At 36.7% G+C, this 26,342-nt stretch overlaps 1 protein-coding gene across 5 annotated transcripts in view; it reads left to right on the forward strand.

The window, feature by feature from the left end:
* The window catches only part of LOC126357426 (protein SERAC1), a 252,691-nt gene extending 228,808 nt beyond the window's left edge, over positions 1–23,883 (forward strand). For all 5 annotated transcript variants that reach the window (XM_050007456.1, XM_050007458.1, XM_050007457.1 and 2 more), the window contains 5 exons: positions 6,441–6,568; positions 11,701–11,850; positions 12,537–12,683; positions 23,482–23,548; positions 23,626–23,883. In XM_050007456.1, coding sequence (XP_049863413.1) covers positions 6,441–6,568; positions 11,701–11,850; positions 12,537–12,683; positions 23,482–23,548; positions 23,626–23,704 — 571 coding nt within the window. In that variant the 3' untranslated portion in view covers positions 23,705–23,883. The remainder of the gene's footprint in view (positions 1–6,440; positions 6,569–11,700; positions 11,851–12,536; positions 12,684–23,481; positions 23,549–23,625) is intronic.
* Positions 23,884–26,342: the final 2,459 nt, after the last annotated feature.

A 26,342-nucleotide genomic window follows, 5' to 3' on the forward strand; every position in this document is an offset into this window, starting at 1 on the left:
TTATCCTTTCTGAGTAGGCCTCACTGTTCTTTACCCTAATATGCATTTCTATGTATACCATAGTTAAGTATCTTCTGGTAAAAATATAAATCTATTTTAAACTTCACATTCATTCTTTAATACATCATTCACTCCTAGGGTCCTCCTCTAATTATGAACTTTTATACTTTCAATAGATATTATGTCTATATATACTACTTACCTACCGCTATCCTTCAATTTACCAGAGTTTTTACTGCACTGACATTGCTTAGTGATCAACCTGACTAATTCTGCGCCTACTTTCATTTTCTTTCTTTGCTTACGCCTCTCTCTTATTTATCCATTACTCATTACTACTTTATAGTTGCTCATTATGTATGTGCTCCTCTTCTTATGTATATTTGATGTAGAACCATCTTAATTCCAAATATATGTGCGCATAATTCCCTATGTACACACCTTTTCCCCCACAACACCTGGCAGTTCTCAAATTGTGACAGGCTTTGTTTTATATGATTTAATGTTTGTGTAGAAGTGTATATTTGTGTATATGTGGATGTGTGTTCGTGTAATCTGATTTTTCGGCCTTCTTATCTAAAGATAAGATGTAGGTTATTAGTAACCATGGAAATAAGGTGGAGCTTCAGCAATAGAAGGCTTATGAATATGGAAAGAGGGAAAAAATAGACAGGTCCTCAAGATGAGAAGTAAGAAAAGAAAAATTAAATGTGGTTTTTAGGATCAAAGAAGAGAAAGAAGATATCCCCAAAGAGAGGAAACCTTTCCTACCCCCCTTCCCCAGGATCTGTACCTCTCAGGTACTTGAGTAAGACGCTGGAGGAGGTTTGGCGTCAAATCGTCTCCTACAGAACAGACTTGTCCCACCTTTACCCTCGAGGTCACAAAAGGAAATCCCAGCCACCCTATGGAAATGGCAAATGAAGAAGAATCAGACACACTTGTTTGTAACGGTTGTTTGAAAGGTGTCATGTGTGTTTTGTGTTAGTCATGCTTTACCTGTTCTTGTAAACCATGCTTTTAGCTGTAATACCCACCCCTTTCAAAATTTATTCAAACCCTCCCATCTATAGCACATCTCATAAAAGGTATAAAATACTCTGTACAAAATAGAAAATCTATACACTATGGTATAACAGTTGTTCAGCTTCTTGTTGTTGTTGTGGTCTTTAGTCCTGAGACTGATTTGATGCAGCTCTCCATGCTACTCTATCCTGTGCAAGTTTCTTCATCTCCCAGTACCTACTGCGACCTACATCCTTTTGAATCTGCTTAGTGTATTCATCTCTTGGTCTCCCTCTACGATTTTTACCCTCCACACTGCCCTCCAATACTAATTTGGTGATCCCATGATGCCTCAGAACATGTCCTACCAAACGATCCCTTCTTTTAGTCAAGTTGTGCCACAAACTCCTCTTCTCCCCAATTCTATTCAATACCCCCTCATTTGTTATGTGATCTACCCATCTAATCTTCAGCATTCTTATGTAGCACCACATTTCTAAAGCTTCTATTCTCTTCTTGTCCAACATATTTATTGTCCATGTTTCACTTCCATACATGGCCACACTCCATACAAATACTTTCAGAAACAACTTCCTGACACTTAAATCTATACTCGATGTTAACAAATTTCTCTTCTTCAGAAACACTTTCCTTGCCATTGCCAGTCTACATTTTATATCCTCTCTTCTTTGACCATCATCAGTTATTTTTCTCCCCAAATAGCAAAACTCCTTTACTACTTTTAACTGTTTCATTTCGTAATCTAATTCCCTGAGCATCACCCGATTTAACTTGACTACATTCCATTATCCTCATTTTGCGTTTGTTGATGTTCGTCTTTTATCCTCCTTTCAAGACACTGTCCATTCCGTTCAGCTGCTCTTCCAAGTCCTTCGCTGTCTCTGACAGAATTACAATGTCATCGGCGAACCTCAAAGTTTTTATTTCTTCTCCATGGATTTTAATACCTACTCCAAATTTTTCTTTTGTTTCCTTTATTGCTTGCTCAATATACAGATTGAATAACACTGGGGAGAGGCTACAACCCTGTCTCACACTCTCCCCAACCACTGCTTTCCTTCCGTGCCCCTCTATTCTTATAACTGCCATCTGGTTTCTGTACAAATTGTAAATACCATTTCGCTCCCTGGATTTTACCCCTTCCAACTTTAGAGTTTGAAAGAGAGTATTCCAGTCAAAATTTTCAAAAGCTTTCTCGAAGTCTAGAAATGTAGGTTTGCCATACCTTAATCTTTCTTCTAAGATAAGTCGTAAGGTCAGTATTGCCTCACGTGTTCCAATATTTCTACGGAATCCAAACTGATCTTCCCCCGAGGTCGGCTTCTACTAGTTTTTCCATTCGCCTGTAAAGAATTCATGCTAGTATTTTGCAACTGTGACTTATTAAACTGATAGTTCAGTAATTTTCACAACTGTCAACACCTTCATTTTTTTGGGATTGGAATTATTATATTCTTCTTGAAGTGTGTCTCATACATCTTGCTCACCAAGTGGTAGAGTTTTGTCAGTACTGGCTCTCCCAAGGCTGTCAGTAGTTCTGATGGAATGTTGTCTACTCCCGGAGCCTTGTTTCGACTTAGATCTTTCAGTGCTCTGTCACGCAGTATCGTATCTCCCATTTCATCTTCATCTACATCCTCTTCCATTTTCGTAATATTGTCCTCAACTACATCGCCCTTGTATAGACCCTTTATATACTCCTTCCACATTTCTGCTTTCCCTTCTTTGCTTAGAACTGGGTTTCCATCTGAGCTCTTGATGTTAATACAAGTTCTCCTATCTCCAAAGGTCTCTTTAATTTTCCTGTAGGCAGTGTCTATCTTACCCCTAGTGAGATAAGCCTCTACATCCTTACATTTGTCCTCCAGCCATCCCTGCTTAGCCATTTTGCACTTCCTGTCGATCTCATTTTTGAGACGTTTGTATTCCTTTTTGCCTCCTTCATTTACTTCATTTTTATATTTTCCCCTTTCATCAATTAAATTCAATATATCTTCTGTCCCCAAGGATTTCTGCTAGCCCTCGATCTTTTACCTACTTGATCCTCTGCTGTCTTCACTATTTCATCCCTAAAGCTACCCATTCTTCTTCTACTGTATTTCTTTCCCCCATTCCTGTCAATTGTTCCCTTATGCTCTCCCTGCAACTCAGTACAACCTCTTGTTTAGTCAGCTTTATTTAACATTTATCCGAGTCCCATCTCCTTAAATTCCCACCTTTTTTAGTTTCTTCAGTTTTAATCTACAGTTCATAACCAATAAATTGTGGTCAGATTGTTCTGCTAGTCACATCATATTATATTTTCCATAAATGTAATGCTCTATTCAACTTATTTCATCTGGACATCACTTTTTTTCCATTCTCTATTTTATGGTTATATTTGGTTTTCTTTTTTAAGAAGATTACAGAAAACTATTTTGGAAGAAACACCAGAAACAACTCGGGAGCTGACGGTTGTACGCTGTCCTTTAACTCAGAATATTAACATCCCTGGGGGGATAGATGACTTGCCCAGGTCCCATGGATCTGCACTGGCAGACCAGTAATTTTCTTTAAATTTCTTTTGAAAGTCCTCCCAAGGGGAAAAATTATCAATATTTACTGTATCCCATTCTGAGGCTTCCCCGAGGAGGTACCCGACAGCAAATTCGATCTTCATAGAATCCTTCCAATTTTTTGATAATGCTTGGTTAAACCTTTTTAAGAAATGGGTCGGATGTACATCTCCATCCTGCTTAAATTTAGAGAATTGACTAGATAACCATGAATTAGCTCCCCATTGTAAATCATTCCCTGCTCCACTAGTTAATACCACATTAGGTGGAGTTACCCTTTTTCCTACTTTGTTTTGAATAAGCTTAAATTCTCTCCACAGGTCTACTATACTCTTCCTGGTATCATGAAGTTCAGAAGAAGGAATAGGCGATACATTCCCGGATGCTATTCTCTTGGTAACTTTTCGATCTATAATTTCCCCAGATTGTTCCTCCAAACTAATTGCATTTATAATATCAGTTAGCTATTTTCTCTTTGAAATTCCTTTCTAAATTGTCTTCCCGCATACTAACACCTGTAATTTGTGACTGAATGATTGGTATTAACTCATTCTCCTTATCTACACTCCCTTGCTAAGTATACAACCCATGTCTTACATCATTACACTTAATATTGTACACATTTTCAAAAGAGCCTAACTTTTCAATAAGTTTGGATTCTACATTATTACATTTGTTCTCAATATTAAGTTCTAACTTTTTTGACAAATCCTCAAAGGTATCATTCTGTTTCTGACTAAGGTTGGTAAACATATGATTTATATGAGTAGTGAAAGAGTCTGTCAACTCACTTAGTAGATCTACTTTTAAATTGTTTACTGTAGTTCTTTTAGCGTCAGACTCAGTCTTCAAAGTACCCATGCCTTCCCGCAGATTACTAAATTCTTTGCTTTGAGAGTCGACCTTGGCACTTAACAAACCCAAATTTGTCATTTGAATATTTAGAGTTTTCCTCTGGGCATTTAAACCTTCACTCTGGGCATTTAAAGCTTCAGTCTGGGTATTTAATTGAAAATTTACTAAGCTTAGTTCTTTACTTAGAGTCACACTTCGCACTTCGATTAAATTTACCAACTCAGCCCTGTCACACACCTCTTTGCTAACTTTCATGATCGTAGCCAGGTCTTGAGTGTCCCCAACTTGTATATTCTCCATACTTTTATATGCTTTAGTCCTAGTAAGCAATTAAAGCTAACTTTAAATATGACACAATAAAAGTTCACTCAATAGTATTTGGTACGACTTCCTACTAAAGTAATGGAGTGTTGTTTCACGCCCACCCGGCATAGAATTCTCGTAGCATAGGTGAGCGGATGTGGAGGCAGAACAGCACCGGTGAACAGCAGCTGGTGCCAGCGGTGTTGGATGCAGTTGGTTTCTGCGTCTGTGTCCCTGTGACGTTTGTGAGAGCTGTATACTCACCACACTGGATCTTCTTGGTTGAAGTGTTCTTTCTTCTTCTTAGACAAATATGTCAAAATCTTCTTCAATATTTTTATCATTGTAAGTTTTTCATTTCTTTGCAGTATTTCCTTTCAAATTTTGCTTCATTGGATACTTAAACATATTCCAATGTCTCGGAGTAATTTCCTTGTCTTATTATGTTTGGTTGCTATGGCAACACATACCACCTTCTTTCCTCATTTTTGATTTAAAATTCCTGTTTTCTCAGTCCTTTCACACAGGTCACCATAGTCTAACATTTTGTGACATCTTAAAGTGAGAAAGTAGACATACAAACTTTCCTTTTCGTCCGTTAACGATGTATTTGACTTTCATGCACAACATAATTCACACTTTCAACATACATGTGCAACTTTCTGTTAAGTACCTCGTACCGTCGAACATTAGAAACAAAATGAGTTACAGTTAAAAGAAAGTTGGCTTGACTGCCATAACTTTCTTAAAATGACTCAGAAATTACATCTTGCCTCTACTAAGGCTGAGTCAAGAGTCCACAATAGTACTTTTTCAAATGTTCTTGTTTCACATAACAATAGTCAGTGACACAATAAGCACAGAGTGGCATAAAAACTCCATGGTTCTTCCTTACACACTCACTAACACATCTGTGGATTGTACGACAGGTAATTGCCGGTACCATTCGACCACCATGTCTACTTTCTTCCCGCGACTGATTTTAAACCTGCACACACAAACACGATGTTCAGTAGGTAGGATTTTACCATCCCACACTCGTATCTAGAATATTGTGTGTTGAAGATGGTAGAAGGCTGAGTGGTTCTAGAATTTACACAGAAATTCTCAAATCACTACAGTAGGGGGTTGTAGTATATTCCTAGTGTCATAATTTAAAGCTGGTTTTTAAAACTTTTTAAGATAGTTTACTTTTATCTTCAAGAGTCTGCCTGTTCAGTTTCTTAAGCACAATTTTCCCATGGATCAAACAAACCTATGACCATTTCTGCTGCCATCCTCTCTACATGTTCGATATCCTCTATTAGTCCTATTTGGTATGAGTCCCATGCGCTTGAGCAGTATTCTAGGATGGGTCACACAAGAGATTTGTGAGGAATCTGCTATGAAGACTGATTGGATTTCCCCAGTATTCAACCAATAAACCGAAGTCTAGCACATGCTTTACCCTTTCCCATGACGGAGCATGTGTGATCATTGCATATCATATCACTACAAAGTGTTACACCCAGGTATTTGTTTGAATTGAACAATTGTAACTGTGATTCATTATAGGGTCTATGTCTCACTTATCATCTCAACTATATGGTGAGTTTTATCTTAGCTACTTCCATTATTTGTTTTCCACCAAGTACATTCCATTGCCATATTCTACTATTATAACCTTACCTGGTGATTACTCGTAGCTCATTTTGGTTACAGGTGTACACTGGATGACAGAAGTGAAGAAATTATGGAGAAATTAAAGCTCGCTGGAGTCGGTCAGCGACCTGTTATTTGGGTTACTCACTCGATGGGAGGATTGCTTGTGAAAAAAATCCTTGTGAGAGGTGCGTTTATTTCAGATTTCTGTATTTACCTTGCCATGAAATATATGTGGAGTATATGCAGCTGCATCTTGTAGCTGGAACTACTTTGTTATTGCCGTAGAATTCTTGCCTTCTACTCAACATATACTGATATATTTAAAAACAATAGTCTGTATGAAAATATATGTTTCAAGAAGAGTCAAGAAAAGTATTCCTTCCTCCTAGTTGTATCCCATGGAATAATCACAGTGATACAATTATGGATAATTGATTCAATACAAGAGCTTATCAACACTCAGTCTTCCAGCACACCATTCAAACATGGTAAAAGTGGAAGGAGAAATGATAGTTGTTGTTTGGATGATGCTGATTCTGCAACTATTGTTCAGTTAATGAAAACCACCCCAGTTTCTTAACTAGAGCTTTATTAAGTCCACATGACCAGTTTCAGATTTAAGGAGGCCATTATCAGGTGCTTCTGAAGCTGCCAAATGTTAATACATAATATGATGAGTATAAAAATATTTTTTTAAATAATAAGCGATGAGAAAAAATGCTTTTATACATATGATAGAAGTGCATAAAGAATAGACAAATTGTAAAGAAGCAAAATCATATGATAAAAATAGTAGAAGCTGAGTGGATTTAAAAAAGTTTTGTACCCGTTGATTCCATGAGAAAAATTGGTATGTCATCATTATAGAGACTGTACAATCCAATACATTAGAATTGTTAATGTGCTTTAGCTTAAATATATTCTGATATCTATGAGAGTTATAATTACAAGTTTTTCAAATAAAGCGGTGAAATTAATTGTTTGTAATTAATGAGAGTGTAAAATGATCTCGATAATTAGGAACCTGAGTGAGGGCTCTACAAACAACAGAAAGAGACAGTTTTCTGCTTGTTGTTGTTGCCATCTGTCTGAAGTGGTGTGACACAGCTCTCCTTGGTAGTCCTATGAGTGCAAGTCTTTTCACTTATGCTTAACTACGACACCTTACATGCATTTGAACCTGCTGACTGTATTGAAGCCTTGGGTCTTCCTCTACAGTAATGCGCAACCTTCCTTTCATTACTAAATTAACCAATGACACAGTCATTAGTTACTATATATACCCACTTAATTATCAGAATTCTTGTGTTGTATCACATTTCAAAGCTTCTGTACTCTTCATGTCTATTCTGTTAATTATCCACATTTCATTTGCATGTAAGATTACTATCCAAACACTTTCAGAAGACACAGCCAAACACCTACATTTATATTCTATGCAAACAGATGCAAGTTGCAGAAAGAAAAATTTTTGATCAGTTGCCCAAGAGTATAAAATATCTGACAGGTAGCAAAGCAAGTTTAAAATCTGACCTTAAATCATTTCTCCTGGACAACTCCTTCTATTCTGTGGATGAATTTGTATTTAAGTACTGGTGGCCTGGAAAGAAGAGAGAAAGAGAGAGACCGAGTTTTCAAATCTTATTGTAAGAGTAGGACTAAAAAATAATGTATTCATTAATGGCAACATGACTATCATGTACAGATATCCTATTAACTGGCTTGTTCCACACAATTTTGATAAAAGAATCATTCAAATGATCTATGGAATATTTAACTAACCAAACAAACATATTTCTCTTTTTGAGGAAAGCTGTTCTTGTTATTGTGCTCTGCAGTATATGTCCTATAAACTTATGCACTTGTCACTTATTTTGCTGTTACCCTACAACTTTTAGCGTTTCATTTTTTAATCTAATTCCATCAGCATCGCCTCATTTAATAGGTTACACTTGGTATTCATTATTTATATTTATAATCTGTTTTCAAGAGACTTTCTAATCTTTACAACTAATCGGCCACATCAGTTGCTGTCTCTGACAGAGTTACTATTTCATTGGCAATGCTTAAAGTTCATCTGGATCCACATCTACTTTTATACTCGGCAAACCACTATGAGGCATGATAGTGTGTTCATTCCATTGTTTCAGTTATTAGGGTTTCTTCCTGTTCCATTTACTTATGGAGCACAGGAAGAATAATTGAATGCTCCTGTGCATGCAGAAATTATTCTAAGCTTTTCCTTACAATCCTTAAGTGAATGATACATAGAGGGTTGTAGTATGTTCCTGGAGTAATCGATTAAAGCCGGTTCTTGGAACTTTGTTAATAGACTTTCTCGATATAGCTTATGTCCATCTTCATGAGTCTTCCAATTCAGTTCCTTCGGTATTTCTGTGACACTCTCCCATGGATTAAAGAAACCTGTGACCGTTCGTGCTGCTCTTCTCTGTAAATGTTCAATATCCTCTGTTAGTCCTGTCTGGTACAGATCCCACACACTTGAGCAATATTCTAAAACTGCTCGCACAAGTGATTTGTAAGTGATCTCCTGTGTAAATTGGTTGCACTTCTCCAATATTCTACCAATAAACTTGAAGTCTACCTCCTGCTTAATCCAGAACTGAACCTATGTGATCATTTCATTTCATTTCTCTACAAAGTGTTCCACCCAGGCATTGGCCAGGAGCCAACAGTGACTCATTGATGTTATAGTCATAGGATATTACATTTTTCTGTTTTGTTAACTGCACAATGTATGTTTTCTGAAAATTTAAAGCAAACTGCCAATCTTTGCACAACTTTCAAATATTATCAACATCTGACTAAATATTTATACAGCTTCTTTCAGTTAGTATTTCATTATAGATAACTGCATCAAGCCTTATTTTATTATTAATACTGTCTGCAAGGGAATTAATATACAACATGAACAGCAACAGTCCCAATATACTTCCCTGGGGCACATCCAAAGTTGCTTCTACATCTGACGATGACTCTCCATCCAAGATAACATGCAACGTTCTCCCTTCCAGAATCCAGTCACAAATTTCACTTGATACTTTATATGATTGTACTTTTGACATTAATGCAGGTGTGATGCCGAGTCAAATTCTTTTCGGAATTCAAGAAATACAGCATCTACCTGATTTCCTTGATCCAAGGCTTTCAGTATGTCACATGAGAAAAGTACGGGTTGGGCTTACATGCTCGATGTTTTCAAAATCCATTCTGTTCAAGGTACCTCATTATGTTTGAGCTCAGGATATGTTCTAAGATTCTACAACAAGTTGATGTCAAGGATATTGGATGGTAGTTTTGTGGATCACTTCTGCTTTCCTTCTTGTTGAAGGATGTGACTTGTACCTTTTCCAAGAACTGGGCATTTACATTCACTGTTGGATAATCGTCATCTTCAGGCTTTCTGTTCATTAAAGTAGTCAGCTGCATATGTCTCTGGTGTCCCTGCATGTTTTCTTCCAATCTCTCATAGTTATTCCCATCATATACCAGGTGTAGAAGTATGTAACTGGAATTTCCCTATGATGGTGCTAGCCGTCAGTGTAGGGCCCATGAGGCTGTGTCTGCAGTGCTCCCTGTAATGGCTGACGACGAATGTCAACATACAGTAACCCAAGTTCCATTCATCGGTATCTGTTTCAAACCTGTAAACATGTTGAGTTTTGTACCTATGAACTACAATTTGCAGACACCATTGATTTCCTGTTATCATTTGAAGAATACTGCTGCAGAATCCCATTGAATGCTTGTCGAAGCTTTTGGCGAACATGCTCTTGGGAAAACACAGTGTTTCGAGTGGTTCAAAAAAATCCAAAGTGGTGATTTTGACATAAGAAACAATGAGCATGGGAAACCACCAAAAAAATTCAAAGACAATGAATGACAGGCCTTGTTGTCTGAAGATGATAGTCAAACTCAACAGGAACTCATGGAACAATTGAATGTGATGCAGAAAGCCATTTCTCTTTGGTTGAAAGCTGTGTAAAATTTGCAGAAAGTGGGAAAATGGGTTCCACATGAACTGAATGAAAGACAGCAAGCAAATTGAAAGACCACTAGTGTAACACTGCTCGCCAAATACTAAAGCAAGTCATTCCTCCATCGAATAGTTATAGGCGATGAAAAATAGATATATTTTGAGAATCGTAAGTGTCGTAAATGATGGGTGAATCCAGGCAAACCTGTGACATCCACTGCAAGATCAAATCACTTTGGGGGTGGGGGGGGGGGGGGGGGCAGAAGGGTGTCATCTAATGTGAGCTGCTTAAGCCTGGTGAAACCATTAATACTGATCGCTACTAACAGCAACCAGATTTGGCTCCTTTAGATTATCATCTATCAGCAACACTGGGGCATATTCTCACTGAACAATGCTTCAATTCATATGAAAATGACTCACTGAGTGGTTCGCTTCAAAAGAAGAACTATTTTCTTTGTATAGCATCCATAGCCTGCCAGAGAGTTGGGAGAAATGTATAAATAGCTATGTATAAAATATTGCCTATCAGTTTCAAGCAATAAATGTGCAATAATTGCAATCAAATTCCGGTTTTGTACGTCTACACCTGGTATCTCATCGTCAGTGTAGAATGGTTTTCACGTTTGTTGTTATTGCTAGACATTACCAAGTATTTAAATTAGTAATATCAAATTATTACTTATCACAGCACTATTACAGCCACAGTAAAACCATGAAAACAAGATACAGACAGAAGATAAAATAGAAAGAGAGAGAGAGAGAAAAAAGAGAAAATAAATCAGAGCATAATTATTAAATTGTCACTACTTCAACATCCCCCCTTAATTTAATAATTTCATTAAATATCTGCAAATTCCACTATCTTCATCTACAGTCACACCATATTGAACTATACACTTGTAGTTGCTTTTGTTAAAATATCTGCCACTTGTTCCTTGGCGTAAATGTATTGAACATTCAGATGTCCTTCATTATACAGCTGTCATGTGAAACTGTATTTAATATTCACATGCCTCAGTTGACTGTGTTCCCACTTCTGTAGTAGACATATACATGACCAACATAAATAGAAAGATATTGGAAAAAGAGATAAATATTAAGTTAATTCATCTTACAAGATATTAAAAATATTCCATTACCCAAGTGTAACTGCCCCCCCCCCCTACCCCTTACAAAATATCATATGGGCACTCTTGATTAAGTGTGAGACCTTAAACAAGAGGTTATACAGATTGACAACATAAATAGATAGATATTGGATAGGAGATGAATATTAAGTTAATTTTTTGTAAGATACTGTGATTATCTTCGTTGCAGCTTGGGAGAGTGGAGATAGAAATATTTGTTATAAAACTAAAGGCATAGCTTTCTACAGTGTGCCACACTTGGGTTCACCACTTGCAGAGCTTACACAAGCCATGCAGATTCTACTGTGGCCATCGGTTGAAGTACAAGAGCTAAGAAAAGGTAAAGTGTTATATTACCAAATCATTTATCTTTCTCATCAATTTCATACACACAAAGACTTGTTCGCATTTTTGTATCTTAGTTGTAGTGTGTGCAGATACTTATGTTAGATCTGACAATAAAAACAAATTATGTCCTGTTGCTAGAAGTGATGCTATATTTCCTTAGGTGACAGATTGATTGCTGTATACATGCAGTTTCTCACATTCATTCCACTATAAGCATTTTTGTTTTACATATATTGTTTTTCTTTATATCATTTATAAAAGCCAGCAGCTGGATTTGGAGGTGATCTCCTTGCAGCTGGCAGCAGAGAAGATTGAACACTTAACTCCCAGACATCAGGATACAGTTCTTCTTTGTACAATAATACAATTTGTATGAGGAAATGCAGCACTAAAACAACATTCTCATGGCAAACAATTGACTGTGAAGGAAATATAATGTATGTTGTAGCAGTTGGTGAAAGTGAAATGAGGGGCAGGTCACTCAGACCCCAGGATGAGTGTTGCGGGTTCCAGCCACTCTATTTCTTTGCAATTTTAAGAATTGTGTTACTCCTTTTTTTACCCAAATAAGGCCGGTATATAATTTATTGCTCTTTACATATGTTGAAGCATTTGTACCTGTGTAACTGTAATGTTTACTGATCATGATCTGTGCTGACTTGATCTATCTCTTTACAGATTCTCCAGAGTTAAAAAGTCTCCATCAAAAATTCTTGCAGATGCTCCCTCATTTGCAAATTCAAATAATAAGCTTTGCAGAAACAAAATCTACTCTTGTTTCACCACTAAGATTGCAGTTTCATTTTGTACCTGTTCCATCTGCAGGTAATGTGTCATAACTCTGAAATATGAGTAAAAGTTTTTTTTAATAACTTGCTTACTTATCACAGTTACATGCATCTTTACATTGGAATACATATATTAACTAGAGAATACAATTAGTAGAAAATAAATTGGAAGTGTTGAATAGAAGTGTCAAAATAAAACAACACTATGAAATAGCTAAATTTTTACAGTGAGAAACTCTACAGATAAATAAGTGGAGAAAGAGAAGCAATGAAAGGGCACAGATACTTGGGAAAATGAACAGAATTTCTCCACCGCCCCCCCCCCCCTCTCCCCCACTCTCCCCTGCCCTCCATCTAACCTGCAGCTTTCACTGTACACCACACCCTCCATACTATCCTTACCCCTCCCACTTCAGCATCCTCCTTACCCCCACCCAGTCGCCACTCCCACCATGCACTGGTGCTGCTGTTTGCAGTGTGCGAGTTGCGATTTGTGTGTGTGTGTGTGTGTGTGTGTGTGTGTGTGTGTGTGTGTGTGTGTGTGTGTGTTTTGTCTATTGTTGACAAAGGCCTTAATGGTCGAAAGCTATAATTGTAAGAGCCTTCTTGTTGTGCCTATGCCTCCTCATCTCTGCTATACAGTGAGTGGCAACTTTCCTTTTCATAATTGTTTCTTTTATTGTCTACATAGAACCTTTGTATTCTCTTTAACAGTAGTCTTATTCCATGTGTGATATTCTTTGCTCTTAACGTTTTTGTGCTTGAAACATATTTTGATGTGTGCTTAAGTACTTATTTTAAAAAATAAATAACCCGTCCATCCCTTTCTAAGTAAGTGGCATATTATGAGGTGCTGAAATTACTGCTTAATTTAATCTTATGTACCACCTTATCCTGCTGATGAGCCTATTCCTATGAACCTGTTTCTTTCTGTTTTTATCTATTTTTACTGTGAATTCCATTTGGACATTTCAAAGTCCTGTTTTCATTTGTAACAATGTGGCAGTGTGGCTTCAGCTGCCTGAGACTGCAGTCATGCACGTGTGTGTGTCTTCTATTTTTGATGAAGGCCTTACTGGCTCAAAGGTTTATTTGTGGCAGTCTTTTTGTTGTGCCCATCTGCGACTCAGCATCTTCTCTGTATGGTGATTAGCAGCTTTTCTTTTCATATTTTTACATTCCATCCTGGATTTTCCACTTTTCATTTGTTTTTCTTTTTAAAGACTATGTCAAAGACAAAAACATTCTTCTTTTCTGAAAGATCGAATGACATCTAAACATTGTCATTTTTGTTACCACACCCAAGGTGCTCATTGAAGAGTCAAGCCGTAGATTTTGTCCTAAATTTGCATTTGAATGTTCCATTATCATTTTGTATTGCAGTCTGCTATCATTTATCATTCTCTGTATGTCTTTGTAGAGGCCATCTAATTTCTCAACTGAAAGTAGGCAAGTTGGTGCATAAGAGAATGATTTCCATTCAGTAGCTTGTATGTAATTTTAATGTAATCTTGCTATTCTGCCTGAGGATCCCTCGGTGTCTGTAATATTGGTTTCAATTTCCTTGTGTAAATTAGAACTTCCACCTGAATTTATTCCTTGTTATGTTTGTCTGCACTAAAACATTTGTCCTGATAATAATTCTATTTGGTCTTTTTTTCTAATAATCTTCCTGTATTCCATCTGGTCTTATTTAATCATTCTATCAACACTACCTTTGAATTTACTTCTTCTTCCTACTCTAGCAACCTACCTTTGGTTGCTTTGAACATGGTACATAATTTACACAGTTCTGTTGGTAAGAGGACATTCATTTCAACAAAAAGCTACTTTTCAGTTGAAGAAATAATGGAAGTTAAATTATATTACAACTAAAGTTTGATGAAGCAATGGTTTACAGTCTTTAAAAAAGTTTTGAATGTGATAAATACCACTTATGGCTGTTAATGTATGTATTACTTGTGATTAAAATTTTGGCAGTTTGTCATTTTCAAGCAGTCATTTTCAAGCAGCTTCCATTTTTCATGCAGTTTCTCACACCTGAGTGAATTTTAACCTTTAAATGAGGAGTGAATTTTGTCTTTGAAATGAGTAGTAGTAATGTGTGCAGTTGAATGATACTACTTGTATGTGGGTTAAAATACATGCAGCAGAATAAATTGCAAGAAAATACAAGATACCTGAAACAAACAAAACATCAAAATTGCAATTACAGCTACAGTTATCTTCACAACCATGGTGGTATTTATCATGATTGAAGCTAAAACTCCTTGAACAGAACAGAATAGTAAAAGCAAAACAAAGACACAGTGATATGAAAAATGTCCATTTAATAAAAATCAGATACACACTCAAAATGGTAATTTCTTACAAAACTATCAGAATCGTAGGCTTGGTAGCAACTCAGAAACAATGGAAGGAATGGCTGGAAGCGCACACACACACACACACACACACACACACACACACACACGCACACACACACAAAAGTGATTTTGTGTTCAAAATTATGTGGCCCACATTTCTTACATACATTGTTTATTAGGGGGGTGTAGTAATAGCTGTTCCACCAGTACTCTCAACAACATATTCTCCAAAGTATGTAATTCTTTGGGAGGCTGACAAGTGCTCATTAATGAATCTTCTTGCACACAATCCAATGCAGTCTCCTCGAATTACATTGTGTGAACAAATCTTCTCAAGAACCTTCGCCAGCTCTCTATGGATCGAATGACACAATTTCTCATATACTCTAATCAGTGCTGGATAGATTGCACCAACAAATAGTTGTTAAGAAAAATATTCAGTATGTTGTGCCATTTCTGTGTTAATGAACATTCAAGTTGGCACATATTCAGGTAGCCGAACAGAGGTGTTATCAGTGAATGTGTTCTTTGTTTGGTTCCCTAAAACCAACAAAGTGAATTATACAATAATTGGACATGGGACATTGTAAGGATCAAAACTGAGTCAAAAGCTGAACAGTCTTTGCACTATCTCTATGCTGTGAGAACACTGACACTAAGTGTATCTGGTGGGCCGCAAAAATTTGCACTTGCAATGGCCTGACTGGCAAATTTCAGTGCTAGTCAGCTAAAAAATGACACAAGAAACTGAACTTTTCTCTTAACAATTATTTCTCAGCACAACTACCCTGCAACACCTATCTTACAAGCTTCTCAGACTGTTTCTGACCACCCTGTTTTATACATGATGACTAGTTTTGGTAACTCGGTGATCATCATCAGATATGAGTTATTATAAATCACAAAATGTAAACACCTTTTAAATAAAACAACTCATTCAGATGTTATGTTTTGTAGTGGATCATTAGAAGCTGTCACAAGGCTAGTGCATCGAATTTTCTTTTAACTTCTTCTGACTGAGTTATATTTCTTTAAAGGGTACTGGCAAATCACCATTTATGATTATTCAGATTTGAAGATGAGTATTGTATAATTAAAACTGCTCCTAATATATTATATGTGACTAAGGTTATGAAAATAAGCATTTTTCTCTGACTAGGCTGTTCTATTGAATTTTCTTTTAACTTATTCTGATTGAGGATGCTGATAAATAACCATTTATTTGAAGATGAAAACTATATAATTAAAACTGCTCCTAATATATTATACACGACTAAGACTATGAAAATAAACATTTTTCTCTGTCTGTTAATTCATATTTCCAGACCAAATCATACATTAAATGCTTGTCTGCAAGGTATTGTTACAAACAATGGTTTGCCTTCAATAATCAGTCATTAACTGCGAACACTGGTAAACTCCACTGCAGAAACTTCACAATTTTTTTTTTCCAGTAGCATCACTAGTGTTGATCAGGCAGGCAGTCATGTGGGAATTGAGCTTGCAGCCACATCAAGTGGTTTAAAATCCAGAAGCCTTTGGCCGAGTACTCAGCCATTGTCAAGGGTGACTAGATTTTAAACCACTTGATGTGGCGAGAAGCTTGAGAGAATTTTACTACTGAGAAAAGTATTATAGAAAGAAAAAGAGGTGAAGATGAGATGGAAGCTACGATACTGCAAGGAGAATTTGACAGAGAACTGAAAGGCCCAGTTGTGACAAAGGCCCTGAAGTTAATAACGCTCCCTCAGAATTATTGATGTCATTGGAAACCTGCCATGACAAAAACATTCCACCTGGTGTGCAAGATGTATGACACAGGCAAAATACCCTCACAGTTCAGTAAGAATGTATTGATTCCAATGATATCAGGTGCTGAAAGTCATTGAAGCTTCAGTTTAATATATCATGGTTGCAAAATATTAACATAAATTATTTACAGAAGAATGGAAAAACTGATAGAACTGACCTTGGGGAAGATCAGTTTTGGTCAATAGTGGCTCTGGAACTTAGCTCTCAAAGATCAGTTTAAGAAAGGTAAACCCATGTTCAAAGCATTTGTAGATTTAGAGCAAGCTTTTGATAAGGTTGCTGAAATTTTGGAGCTGTTAGGGATATACTACATGGAATGAAAGGTTATTTACAACACCTACAGAAATCGTACTGCAGTTATATAAGTCAAAGGGCATGACAAGAAAGCTATAATTGATTGGGGGGGGGGGGGGTTGTGGCAGGGTTGTAACCTATCCCTGATGTTCTTCAGTCTGACCAATGAGAAATTTAGAAAGGAAATTAAAATTCAGGGAAAAGAAATAAAAACTTCAAAAACTTTCAGGTTCGCCAATGACAGAGAGATGACAAAGGACTTGTAAAGAGCAATTGAATGGAATGGCTATTGTATTGAAAAGAGATTATAAGATGAACATCAACAAAAGTAAAATGGGATAATCAAAGGTATTCGAATTAAATAAGGTGATGCTGAGGGGATTAGATTATGAAATGGAACACTAAAAGTAATAGATGTGTTTTGCTGTTTGCACAACAAAATAACTGATATTACCAAAATAGCGAGGATATATGTGGACTGCCAACAGCTAGAAAAGCATTTCTGAAAATGAATTTATGATGATGAACATCAACAAAAGTAAAATGGGATAATCAAAGGTATTTGAATTAAATAAGGTGATGCTGAGGGGATTAGATTATGAAACGGAACACTAAAAGTAATAGATGTGTTTTGCTGTTTGCACAACTAAATAACTGATATTACCAAAATAGCGAGGATATGTGTAGACTGCCAACAGCTGGAAAAGCATTTCTGAAAATGAATTTATCTACTCTGATATCATTTCACGTGTTAGGAAGTCTTTTCTAAAGTAGCTGTCTGGTGGGTAACCTTATTTGGAAGTAAAATGTGGTCAATATACAGTTCAGATAACAAGAGAATAAAATCTTTCAAAATTTGGTGTTATAGAAAAATTCTGAAGGTTAGATTGGTGGATTGAATAACGATTCAGATTCAGAAAATAAAATACATTTATGACTCAGTTTGAATAAAATGTGATTTGTTGATAGGAAACATCAGAAGACACAAGAAATCATCAGTTTCGCAATGGAAGGGAGTGTGGAAGGCAAGGATTGCAGGGGCGAGAGAAAGGCACTGTAACTACATTCCAGTGGATGTAGGTTCTGGTAGTTATGCAAGGGTGAAGAGGCTTGCACAGGATAGACTAGCCTGGAGAACTGCATCAAACCAGTCTTTGGACTGAAGACCATGGCAACAACAATAACAACAATGACAACAAATGTGGTACACTATGTATAACATAACCTGACTTACACATGACTACCTAACTGACAAAACTACAGTGATTGGCTAAAGTACAAGAGTTGGAACTTAAATAGTGCTAACTATTTATTCACAACCAATACAAAAGAGTTACATGTTTGCACCTGTTACTGTCTTTCAAAGTAGCCACCAGCATTGTGTGGAACCTATTGCCAGCAATGTGGAAGGTGCAGTATACAGTTAGCAGTGCCTGTTCTGTTGGTGGTGCGAATGGAGCGGTCTGCTGCCTGTTGAATCTCTGGAACAGTTCTGAAACGAATGCCACAAAATGGTTCCTTCATCTTCAGAATCAAATCAAAGTCACAAGGACTTAAGTCCGGGGAGTATGGTGGATGGTACAATACTTCCCATTCCCATCGACCAAATAGAGCAGCCACAGCTTGCGCTGTATGCGCCCGTGCAGTGTCGTGCAAAATGATGGATGGGTTGCATAGAAAGTGTCACCGCTTGTTTTGCAAAGCTGGTCGCAGTTATACTGTGGATTGACAATCTGCTGTCGAGGAATATAATGTGTTAGGATAACACCATCACAGTTGAACATATGAATCACCAAAACTTTAGACAGCTCCTTTCGCACCATCAACAGAACAGGCTCTGCTAATGGTATACTACGCCTTCCACATCGCTGGCAACAGGTTCTACACAATGCTAATGCCTACTTTGAAAGACAGTAACAGGTGCAAACATGTAACTCGTTTGTATTGGTTGTGAATAAACAGTTGCCACTATTTAAGTTCCAGCCCTTGTATGTAGAAGTATGAATGTCTTTATGCTGATGAAAATCATAAAGGTACAAATGATATTGCACAGATATGAGGGAAACATAGTGGCTTACTGTGATGTTGCAACACCTGTAAGGGTGAAAGGTGTGGAAAAATATGTAGGCCTTGGTGGGTCTCAGTTCAGTTTGTGTAGATTAGATTAGATTAATACTTGTTCCATAGATCATGAATACGACACTTCGTAATGATGTGGAATGTGTCAGGTTAATGAAAGATGTCTGTACAAGATATTACATTACACAAAATATTGCACGACACTAATGCTTAAGTTAGTTTTTTTTCCCTTCCCTTAATTTATATCTAAAAATTCAGCCAGTGAGTAGAAGGAGTTGTCATTTAAAAATTCTTTTAATTTATTTTTAAATGTTGGTTGACTATTTGTCAGGCTTTTGATGCTGTTTGGTAGGTGACCAAAGACTTTCGTGGCAGAATAATTTACCTCCTTCTGTGCCAAAGTCAGATTTAACCCTGCATAGTGAAGATCATCCTTTCTCCTGGTGTTATAGATATGTACACTGCTATTACTTTTGAACTGGGCTGGATTATTAACAACAAATTTCATAAGTGAATATATATACTGTGAGGATCCCTAGATCCTTAAATAGATGTCTGCAGGATGACCGTGGGTGGGCTCCAGCAATTATTCTGATTACACGTTTTTGAGCAATGAATACTTTTCTACTCAACGATAAATTACCCCAGAATATGATGCCATACGAAAGCAGTGAATGAAAGTAGGCATAGTAAACTAATTTACCGAGATTCTTATCACAAAAATTTGCAATAACCCTAATAGCATACGTAGCTGAACTCAGACGTTTCAGCAGACCATCAATGTGTTGCTTCCAGTTTAACCTCTCATCAATGGACACAGCTAAAAATTTTGAAAATTCTACCTTAGCTACAGACTTCTGTTCAAAGTCTATATTTATTACTGGAGTTGTGCCATTTACTGTACAGAACTGTATATACTGTGTTTTATCAAAATTTAAGGAGAGTCCGTTTGCTGAGAACCACTTAATAATTTTGTGAAAAACATCATTTAAAATTACATCACTTAGTTCTTGGTTTTTGGATGTTATTACTATACTTGTATCATCAGCAAAAAGAACTAACTTTGCATCTTCATCAATATGGAATGGTAAGTCATTAATGTATATCAAGAACAGTAAAGGAGCTAAGACTGAACCCTGTGGGACCCCGTGCTTGATAGCCCCCCAGTTTGAGGAATCAGCTGTTGTATTAACATTACATGAACCACTTATTTCAACTTTCTGCATTCTTCCAGTTAAGTATGAATTAAACCATTTGTGCACTGCCCCCCTCAAACCATAATGACTTAGCTTATCTAAAAGAATTCCATGATTTACACAGTCAAAGGCCTTTGAGAGATCACAAAAAATACCAATGGGTGATGTCCAGTTATTCAGAGCATTTAATATTTGATCAGTGAAAGCGTATATAGCATTTTCTGTTGAAAAGCCTTTCTGAAAACCAAACTGACATTTTGTTAGTACTTTATTTTTACATATATGGGAGGCTACTCTTGAATACATTACTTTCTCAAAAATTTTTGATAGAGCTGTCAGAAGAGAGATTGGGCGATAGTTGTTGAGATCCGACATATCCCTCTTTTTATGCAATGGTTTTACAATGGCACATTTCAGTCTATCGGGGAAAACACCCTGCTCCAAAGAGAAATTACATACGTGGCTGAGAATCCTACTTATCTGTGGGGAACAAGCTTTAAGTATCTTGCTGGAAATGCTATCAATTCCGTAAGAGCTTTTACTTTTCAGTGAGTTTATTATTTTACTGATTTCAGAGGGAGAGGTTCGTGGAAATACTGTTGTTTCAAACTGCACAGGTATGGCCTCTTTTATTAGAAGCCTTGCCTCTTCTAGTGAAGATCTAGATCCTACTTTCTCCACAACATTTAAAAAATGATTATTGAAAATATTTCCAATTTCAGATTGTTTGTTAGTACACGTGTCATTCAGTTTTATGGCACTAAAGTCTTCCTGTGCTCTTGGTTGCCCTGTTTCCCTTTCAATAATATTCCAAATTGCTTTAATTTTATTATCAGAGTTACAGATCTCAGACATGATACACATGCTTCTGGACTTTTTAATAACTTTTCTTAGTACCGCACAATAGTTTTTATAATATTGAACAATTTCGGGGTCAGTACTCCCTCTTGCTGTTAGATACAGTTCTCTTTTACGGTTGCAAGATATTCTTATTCCTTTAGTTAGCCAAAGTTTTTTTATATGTTTTCTTGGAATTATGTTTCACTGTTTTCTTGGGAAAACAATTTTCAAATACCCTTAAAAATGTATCGTGAAATAAGTTATATTTCAAGTTTGCATCGGGTTCCATATACACTTCATCCCAGTCTAGCTCCTTTAGTCTTTCCCTAAAGTTTGCAGTATTTATATTGTTAATTGAACGCACTGCTTTGAAATTCTGATTTGATATTCTGCATGGAGCTATGCCATGTACTGTAACTAGCTGTGCACCATGATCTGAAAGACCATTCTCAACAGGATAAGCATTTATGTCCTTAAACTTATCTTGGTCTATAAAAAAGTTATCTATCAATGTCCTGCTGTTCTTTGTTATCCGAGTAGGAAAATCAATGCCGGAGCTCAAATTGAAAGAACTGAGTAATACTACAAGGTCATTCTTCCTATCACACTCTTTCAGGGAATCAACATTGAAATCCCCACAAATGATAATTTGCTTCCGCCTGTCTGACAGATAGCACAACAAAGCATCCAAGTTTTCTAGAAATAGCTAGAAATTCCCTGAGGGGGACCTATACACTGTTACAATTATGAAAGTGCCATCATTTAGTTCTAGTTCAGTGGCACATGTTTCCATATGTTGCTCTACACAAAAATTTTTAATTTCTAAATGTTTTGCGCTGTGGAAGCTTTTGACATATATGGCAACTCCTCCTCTCGTCATATTATCTCTACTTACATGTGCAGCTAATTTGTACCCATTGATGCTAACCTTTTGCATATCAGTGACAATATGATGCTCAGACAGGCATAGTACATCTATTACATTCTCAGTTTCTATATCTTCTAAACAAAACAGAAGCTCATCAATTTTATTCTTCAATCCCCCAATATTTTGATGAAATATACTAACATTTTTCATTTTACTTTTGTGAGTATCTTGAACTTTTTTAACATCTTTAGTACTTGCCTGGCTGAGTTTCCCACTGGACACTGATCTTACACTAAAAAAGAGTTACCACCATGAGATGTAGTTCCTCCCCCCTTTAAATTTCCTGCTATCAGCCCAGCCAGTTTACCCTTCCCCTTCTTGTTGAGGTGTAGGCCATGTCTAGTATAGTCCCACCTACAGAGTGAATCAACAGGAACCACACCAATGTGTGACCCCGCATCAGATCCAAGTAGCCGTTCCAACTCCAAATTAACCCTCCTGACAGAAGAGCTCAAATGAGGCCGGTCGTGGCGCTCCAGAACCGACACAAACCCAACACTGGTATGACTCGATGCCGATGCAATATTTGACAGGTCACACTCTATGCTGTACCCCGGATCTCTGTCAATACTGTTGCCCGGCCCATGCACAATAACCACAATATCTTCCTTAGTGAAGCCTCTACATAGTGAACCTAAATCCTCTGTAACCTGCCCCAGTCCAGCACTAGGTTTGAAAAAACATGTGACCTGGTATTCTGACCCTAATTCATCCTGCAGAAGTTGGCCCACACCCCTAGCATGCGAACTACGCAGTAACAAGACTTTCTTTCTCTTTGCACACTTCTTATTCAATTTGCTGCTGAAAGCTTGTTGAGCCCTGTCTACATCTACTTCTGTGAGAGGCTCATCAGTTTCCAACTGAGGCAACAGGTCAAACATATATAACTATAGCCCTGACATTGAAGTTTATTGATTTCTGTTGAAGGTTATTTATTTCCACATGAGTGTAATATTATATCACAAGAGAATGTTACTTTGAAGTTGTTTAAATTAGTAGTATATGTTGTCGGTGTTTAAGGTAACATGCTTCTGGACTATGCTCATAATCTTAGAGAGAGAATGAAATCTAATGGAGAGCTTGACTGTGTTTGTTTGTAGATCATTTCCAAGAGAATTAAGCACATTTTCCAAAGGGGCATGACAGGGTGTTTTGGATGTCAAGTGTGATATCTATCAAAGTATGATTTTGTTGGCAACTTCATTTTGAATTTCACTGTGAGAGATATTTTTAAACATATTGTATTTAATGTAGTTGGGTACTTAGCAATACTCCAATTTTATTTCTCTCAGTTATTCATTGCATGGAGTTTCTTTACAGATCCTGGAGTGGGTGAAATATTTGAAATACCTCAAGATCATTTATGTATTTGCAAACCAGCAACACAGTAAGTGTATTGTGTATGTAACTAAGATTGTGTTTCGTTATTTGTGCATTGTATTTACAATGTTTAAAATTTTGCAGGCATTCTTTCCTGTACCAGAAGCTAGTGGATTTAACCAAGAAAGTTGATCAAACATATTGTACCATCATGGATTACTAGAGATTACTTGATTTTCCTTCTCAGGAAATGGACTAAAAAGGAGTTTTCACTGCTGTGAGATTGTTGGTGTGTTTCACAAGTGGAAATTGAAAATATGTAAGGCTGTGTAATTCGTCAGACCAAATGATTAGTATATAATGTCTTATCTTGTTAAAAATATATAAACATATCTACATCTACATTCTGCCACAGTGTTATTGTTTTACTGTCAATTATCCCCGCCCCTCTCTCCTGCTGTTTTAACATTACACACACAGTTTGTGGTTGTTTGTGTGTTACATTATCAACATGAAAAAGTTGATTGTTTCTAAATAATTTCATAAATTATTGAAATATTTTGAAATTATTTTTCCCAGAGTGATAACCTGTGCAAATACACGGTTCCACCAATTAATAGTCATTCTTTTGCACATTGTCAAGAATGTAATCCACAGTAAAAGCAGAGAATTTCATAAATTTCTAGGTACAGTCTCAGATTCTGCTGCATGCATAAAACTCTTTCTTGAAGTCACTGTTTATACCATTCCACCGTGAAATATTTTAAAATCACTACACTGGAACATTCTATGTCTGAGTAATTATCCTGTCGTCTAATATTAGCAATAAGCAATAGCATAATTTCATTCAGAACTGTATTTTTTGATTATTTTACAATTGTGTTAATATTTTAGGTAAGAGGTTCTGAAGATTGGTTCTGCACAAGGCTTGTGGGGAAGTAAGAAAGTGTTTGTTGAAACTATTCGTGCTGGCAGTGAAGGTCAAACCAGGCAAATAGAAAGTGATTTTTCTTGATCAAATGCAACTCGAATATTTAAAGCTGAGTATGCCTCCTCCAAGCAATGACTTGGACTTCTACAGTGTAGCAATGGTGATCTCTGAGACTAAAATAAAACTCATTAGGGGGAAGGGAAAGGTGTGAGGAGGTAGAAGGAGGGAGAAAACGAGGAGGAGGACTATCAAGTGAGAAATTGGGAATACCTGACTAGCAACTGCGACAACAAAAAAAAGAAAGATTTAGGCAGTTTGGATATAGGGATGGGGTGGGGGAAAACAAGGTGGTGTGAAACTTTTAAGACAACATTGTGGCAAAATACAATTCTGAGCATTGGAGTCAAAATCTAAAATGAAGAGTATTTTCTATGCATTATGATTGCTGCAGTTTTGCTTTTCAACCATTTCAATAGAAAAATCCAGATTAACAGTGTTTTAATGTTTCGTTATTCTTCTGATGTTCACTGAATAAAATAATTATTTTATTACTTGAATATTGAAGGACTTATATTACAGACATGTGAGTACAAACATCCTGTTTCAGCAGTAACTAAGTTTATACTATCTGCTTTACATAAATTGTTGTGTGTTTTTGTCCTGCACATTTATGGAAGTAATGGGTACAGCATACTCTGAAGTCTTACTCGGCACGCCATACGGCATTGGTAGCTCCATGTAGCCTTTGTTTGTGAGATAGAGATTTCTGCTGTGGAACTTCTGTTGCACACCACACAAGGAGTAGCTCAAACAAATAATGAAAATAAAAAACAAATATTTGAATGTATACAGATATCTTCTTCTTATAAATAACAGTTTTAAGGATTACTTTCATTCCATTTAATTATTATTGAAATTGTAATTTCCAACTGTAATACAGCTACATTTTGTATCCTCTTAGTTTCAGAAAATAGAGAATCCATAATTGTTGTGCAGAAGAATAAGGGTAAAATTAAGGACATGGGCACCTGCAGGAGGGGGGGGGGGGTGGTTGCATACTATTGCAGGAAAGAGCGTCCTACAGTAGCAGAGTTAATAGTATCATTAAAAGAAAGTGAACTTTTCAGGGGTGGGAAAACGTAACTAAAAACTATGGTGGAAAGTACAGATTTCCATTACAAAGTGCTAGACGAAAGGGAAGTCCTGTTAGGAAAGGTGCATACTGTTATGGCTTGAAGCATCTTCGCCGGCCGCGGTGGTCTCGCGGTTCTAGGTGCGCAGTCCGGAATCATGGCACTGCTACGGTCACAGGTTCGAATCCTGCCTCGGGCATGGATGTGTGTGATGTCCTTAGGTTAGTTAGGTTTAAGTAGTTCTAAGTTCTAGGGGACTGATGACCACAGCAGTTGAGTCCCATAGTGCTCAAAGCCATTTGAACAATTTTTGAAGCATCTTCTTGCACAAAATTTGTGGGCAAGGACATTCATTCAATTTGTGTTTGTGGTGATGACCATGAAGACGGGTTTGATGCTGATTCTGACTACAGTGATGGTGGGGAGCTGGATGGAATTCTGCCAGTTACCCCAAAGATGGTGAGTGAAGAGCAACGAATATCAGTTATTTATTGCATCATCATTATTATAAGGCACCGAGCAAGAAGATACAGTCTTGGTTATTCCTTATTTTGTGAACTATGTACCGTATTGTTTACAAGATATCAGTCATCATCAAATGCTTATTTTCTGTATTTATTTGCTCCATTATCAAAAGTGTGTACTTCATTATCATTATATTTATGATGAAACATTACAAAGGGCCATATACATTATTATGCATTTGTTTATTTGCTGTCTTTGCGGTAGTAAGTCATAAAATAATTCTTATACAGTATATACTGTTATTGCTCAATAGCTTATATTTATGAGATGGA

The sequence above is a fragment of the Schistocerca gregaria genome, chromosome 1 (genome assembly GCF_023897955.1).
Source record: "Schistocerca gregaria isolate iqSchGreg1 chromosome 1, iqSchGreg1.2, whole genome shotgun sequence".
Taxonomy (NCBI): domain Eukaryota; kingdom Metazoa; phylum Arthropoda; class Insecta; order Orthoptera; family Acrididae; genus Schistocerca; species Schistocerca gregaria.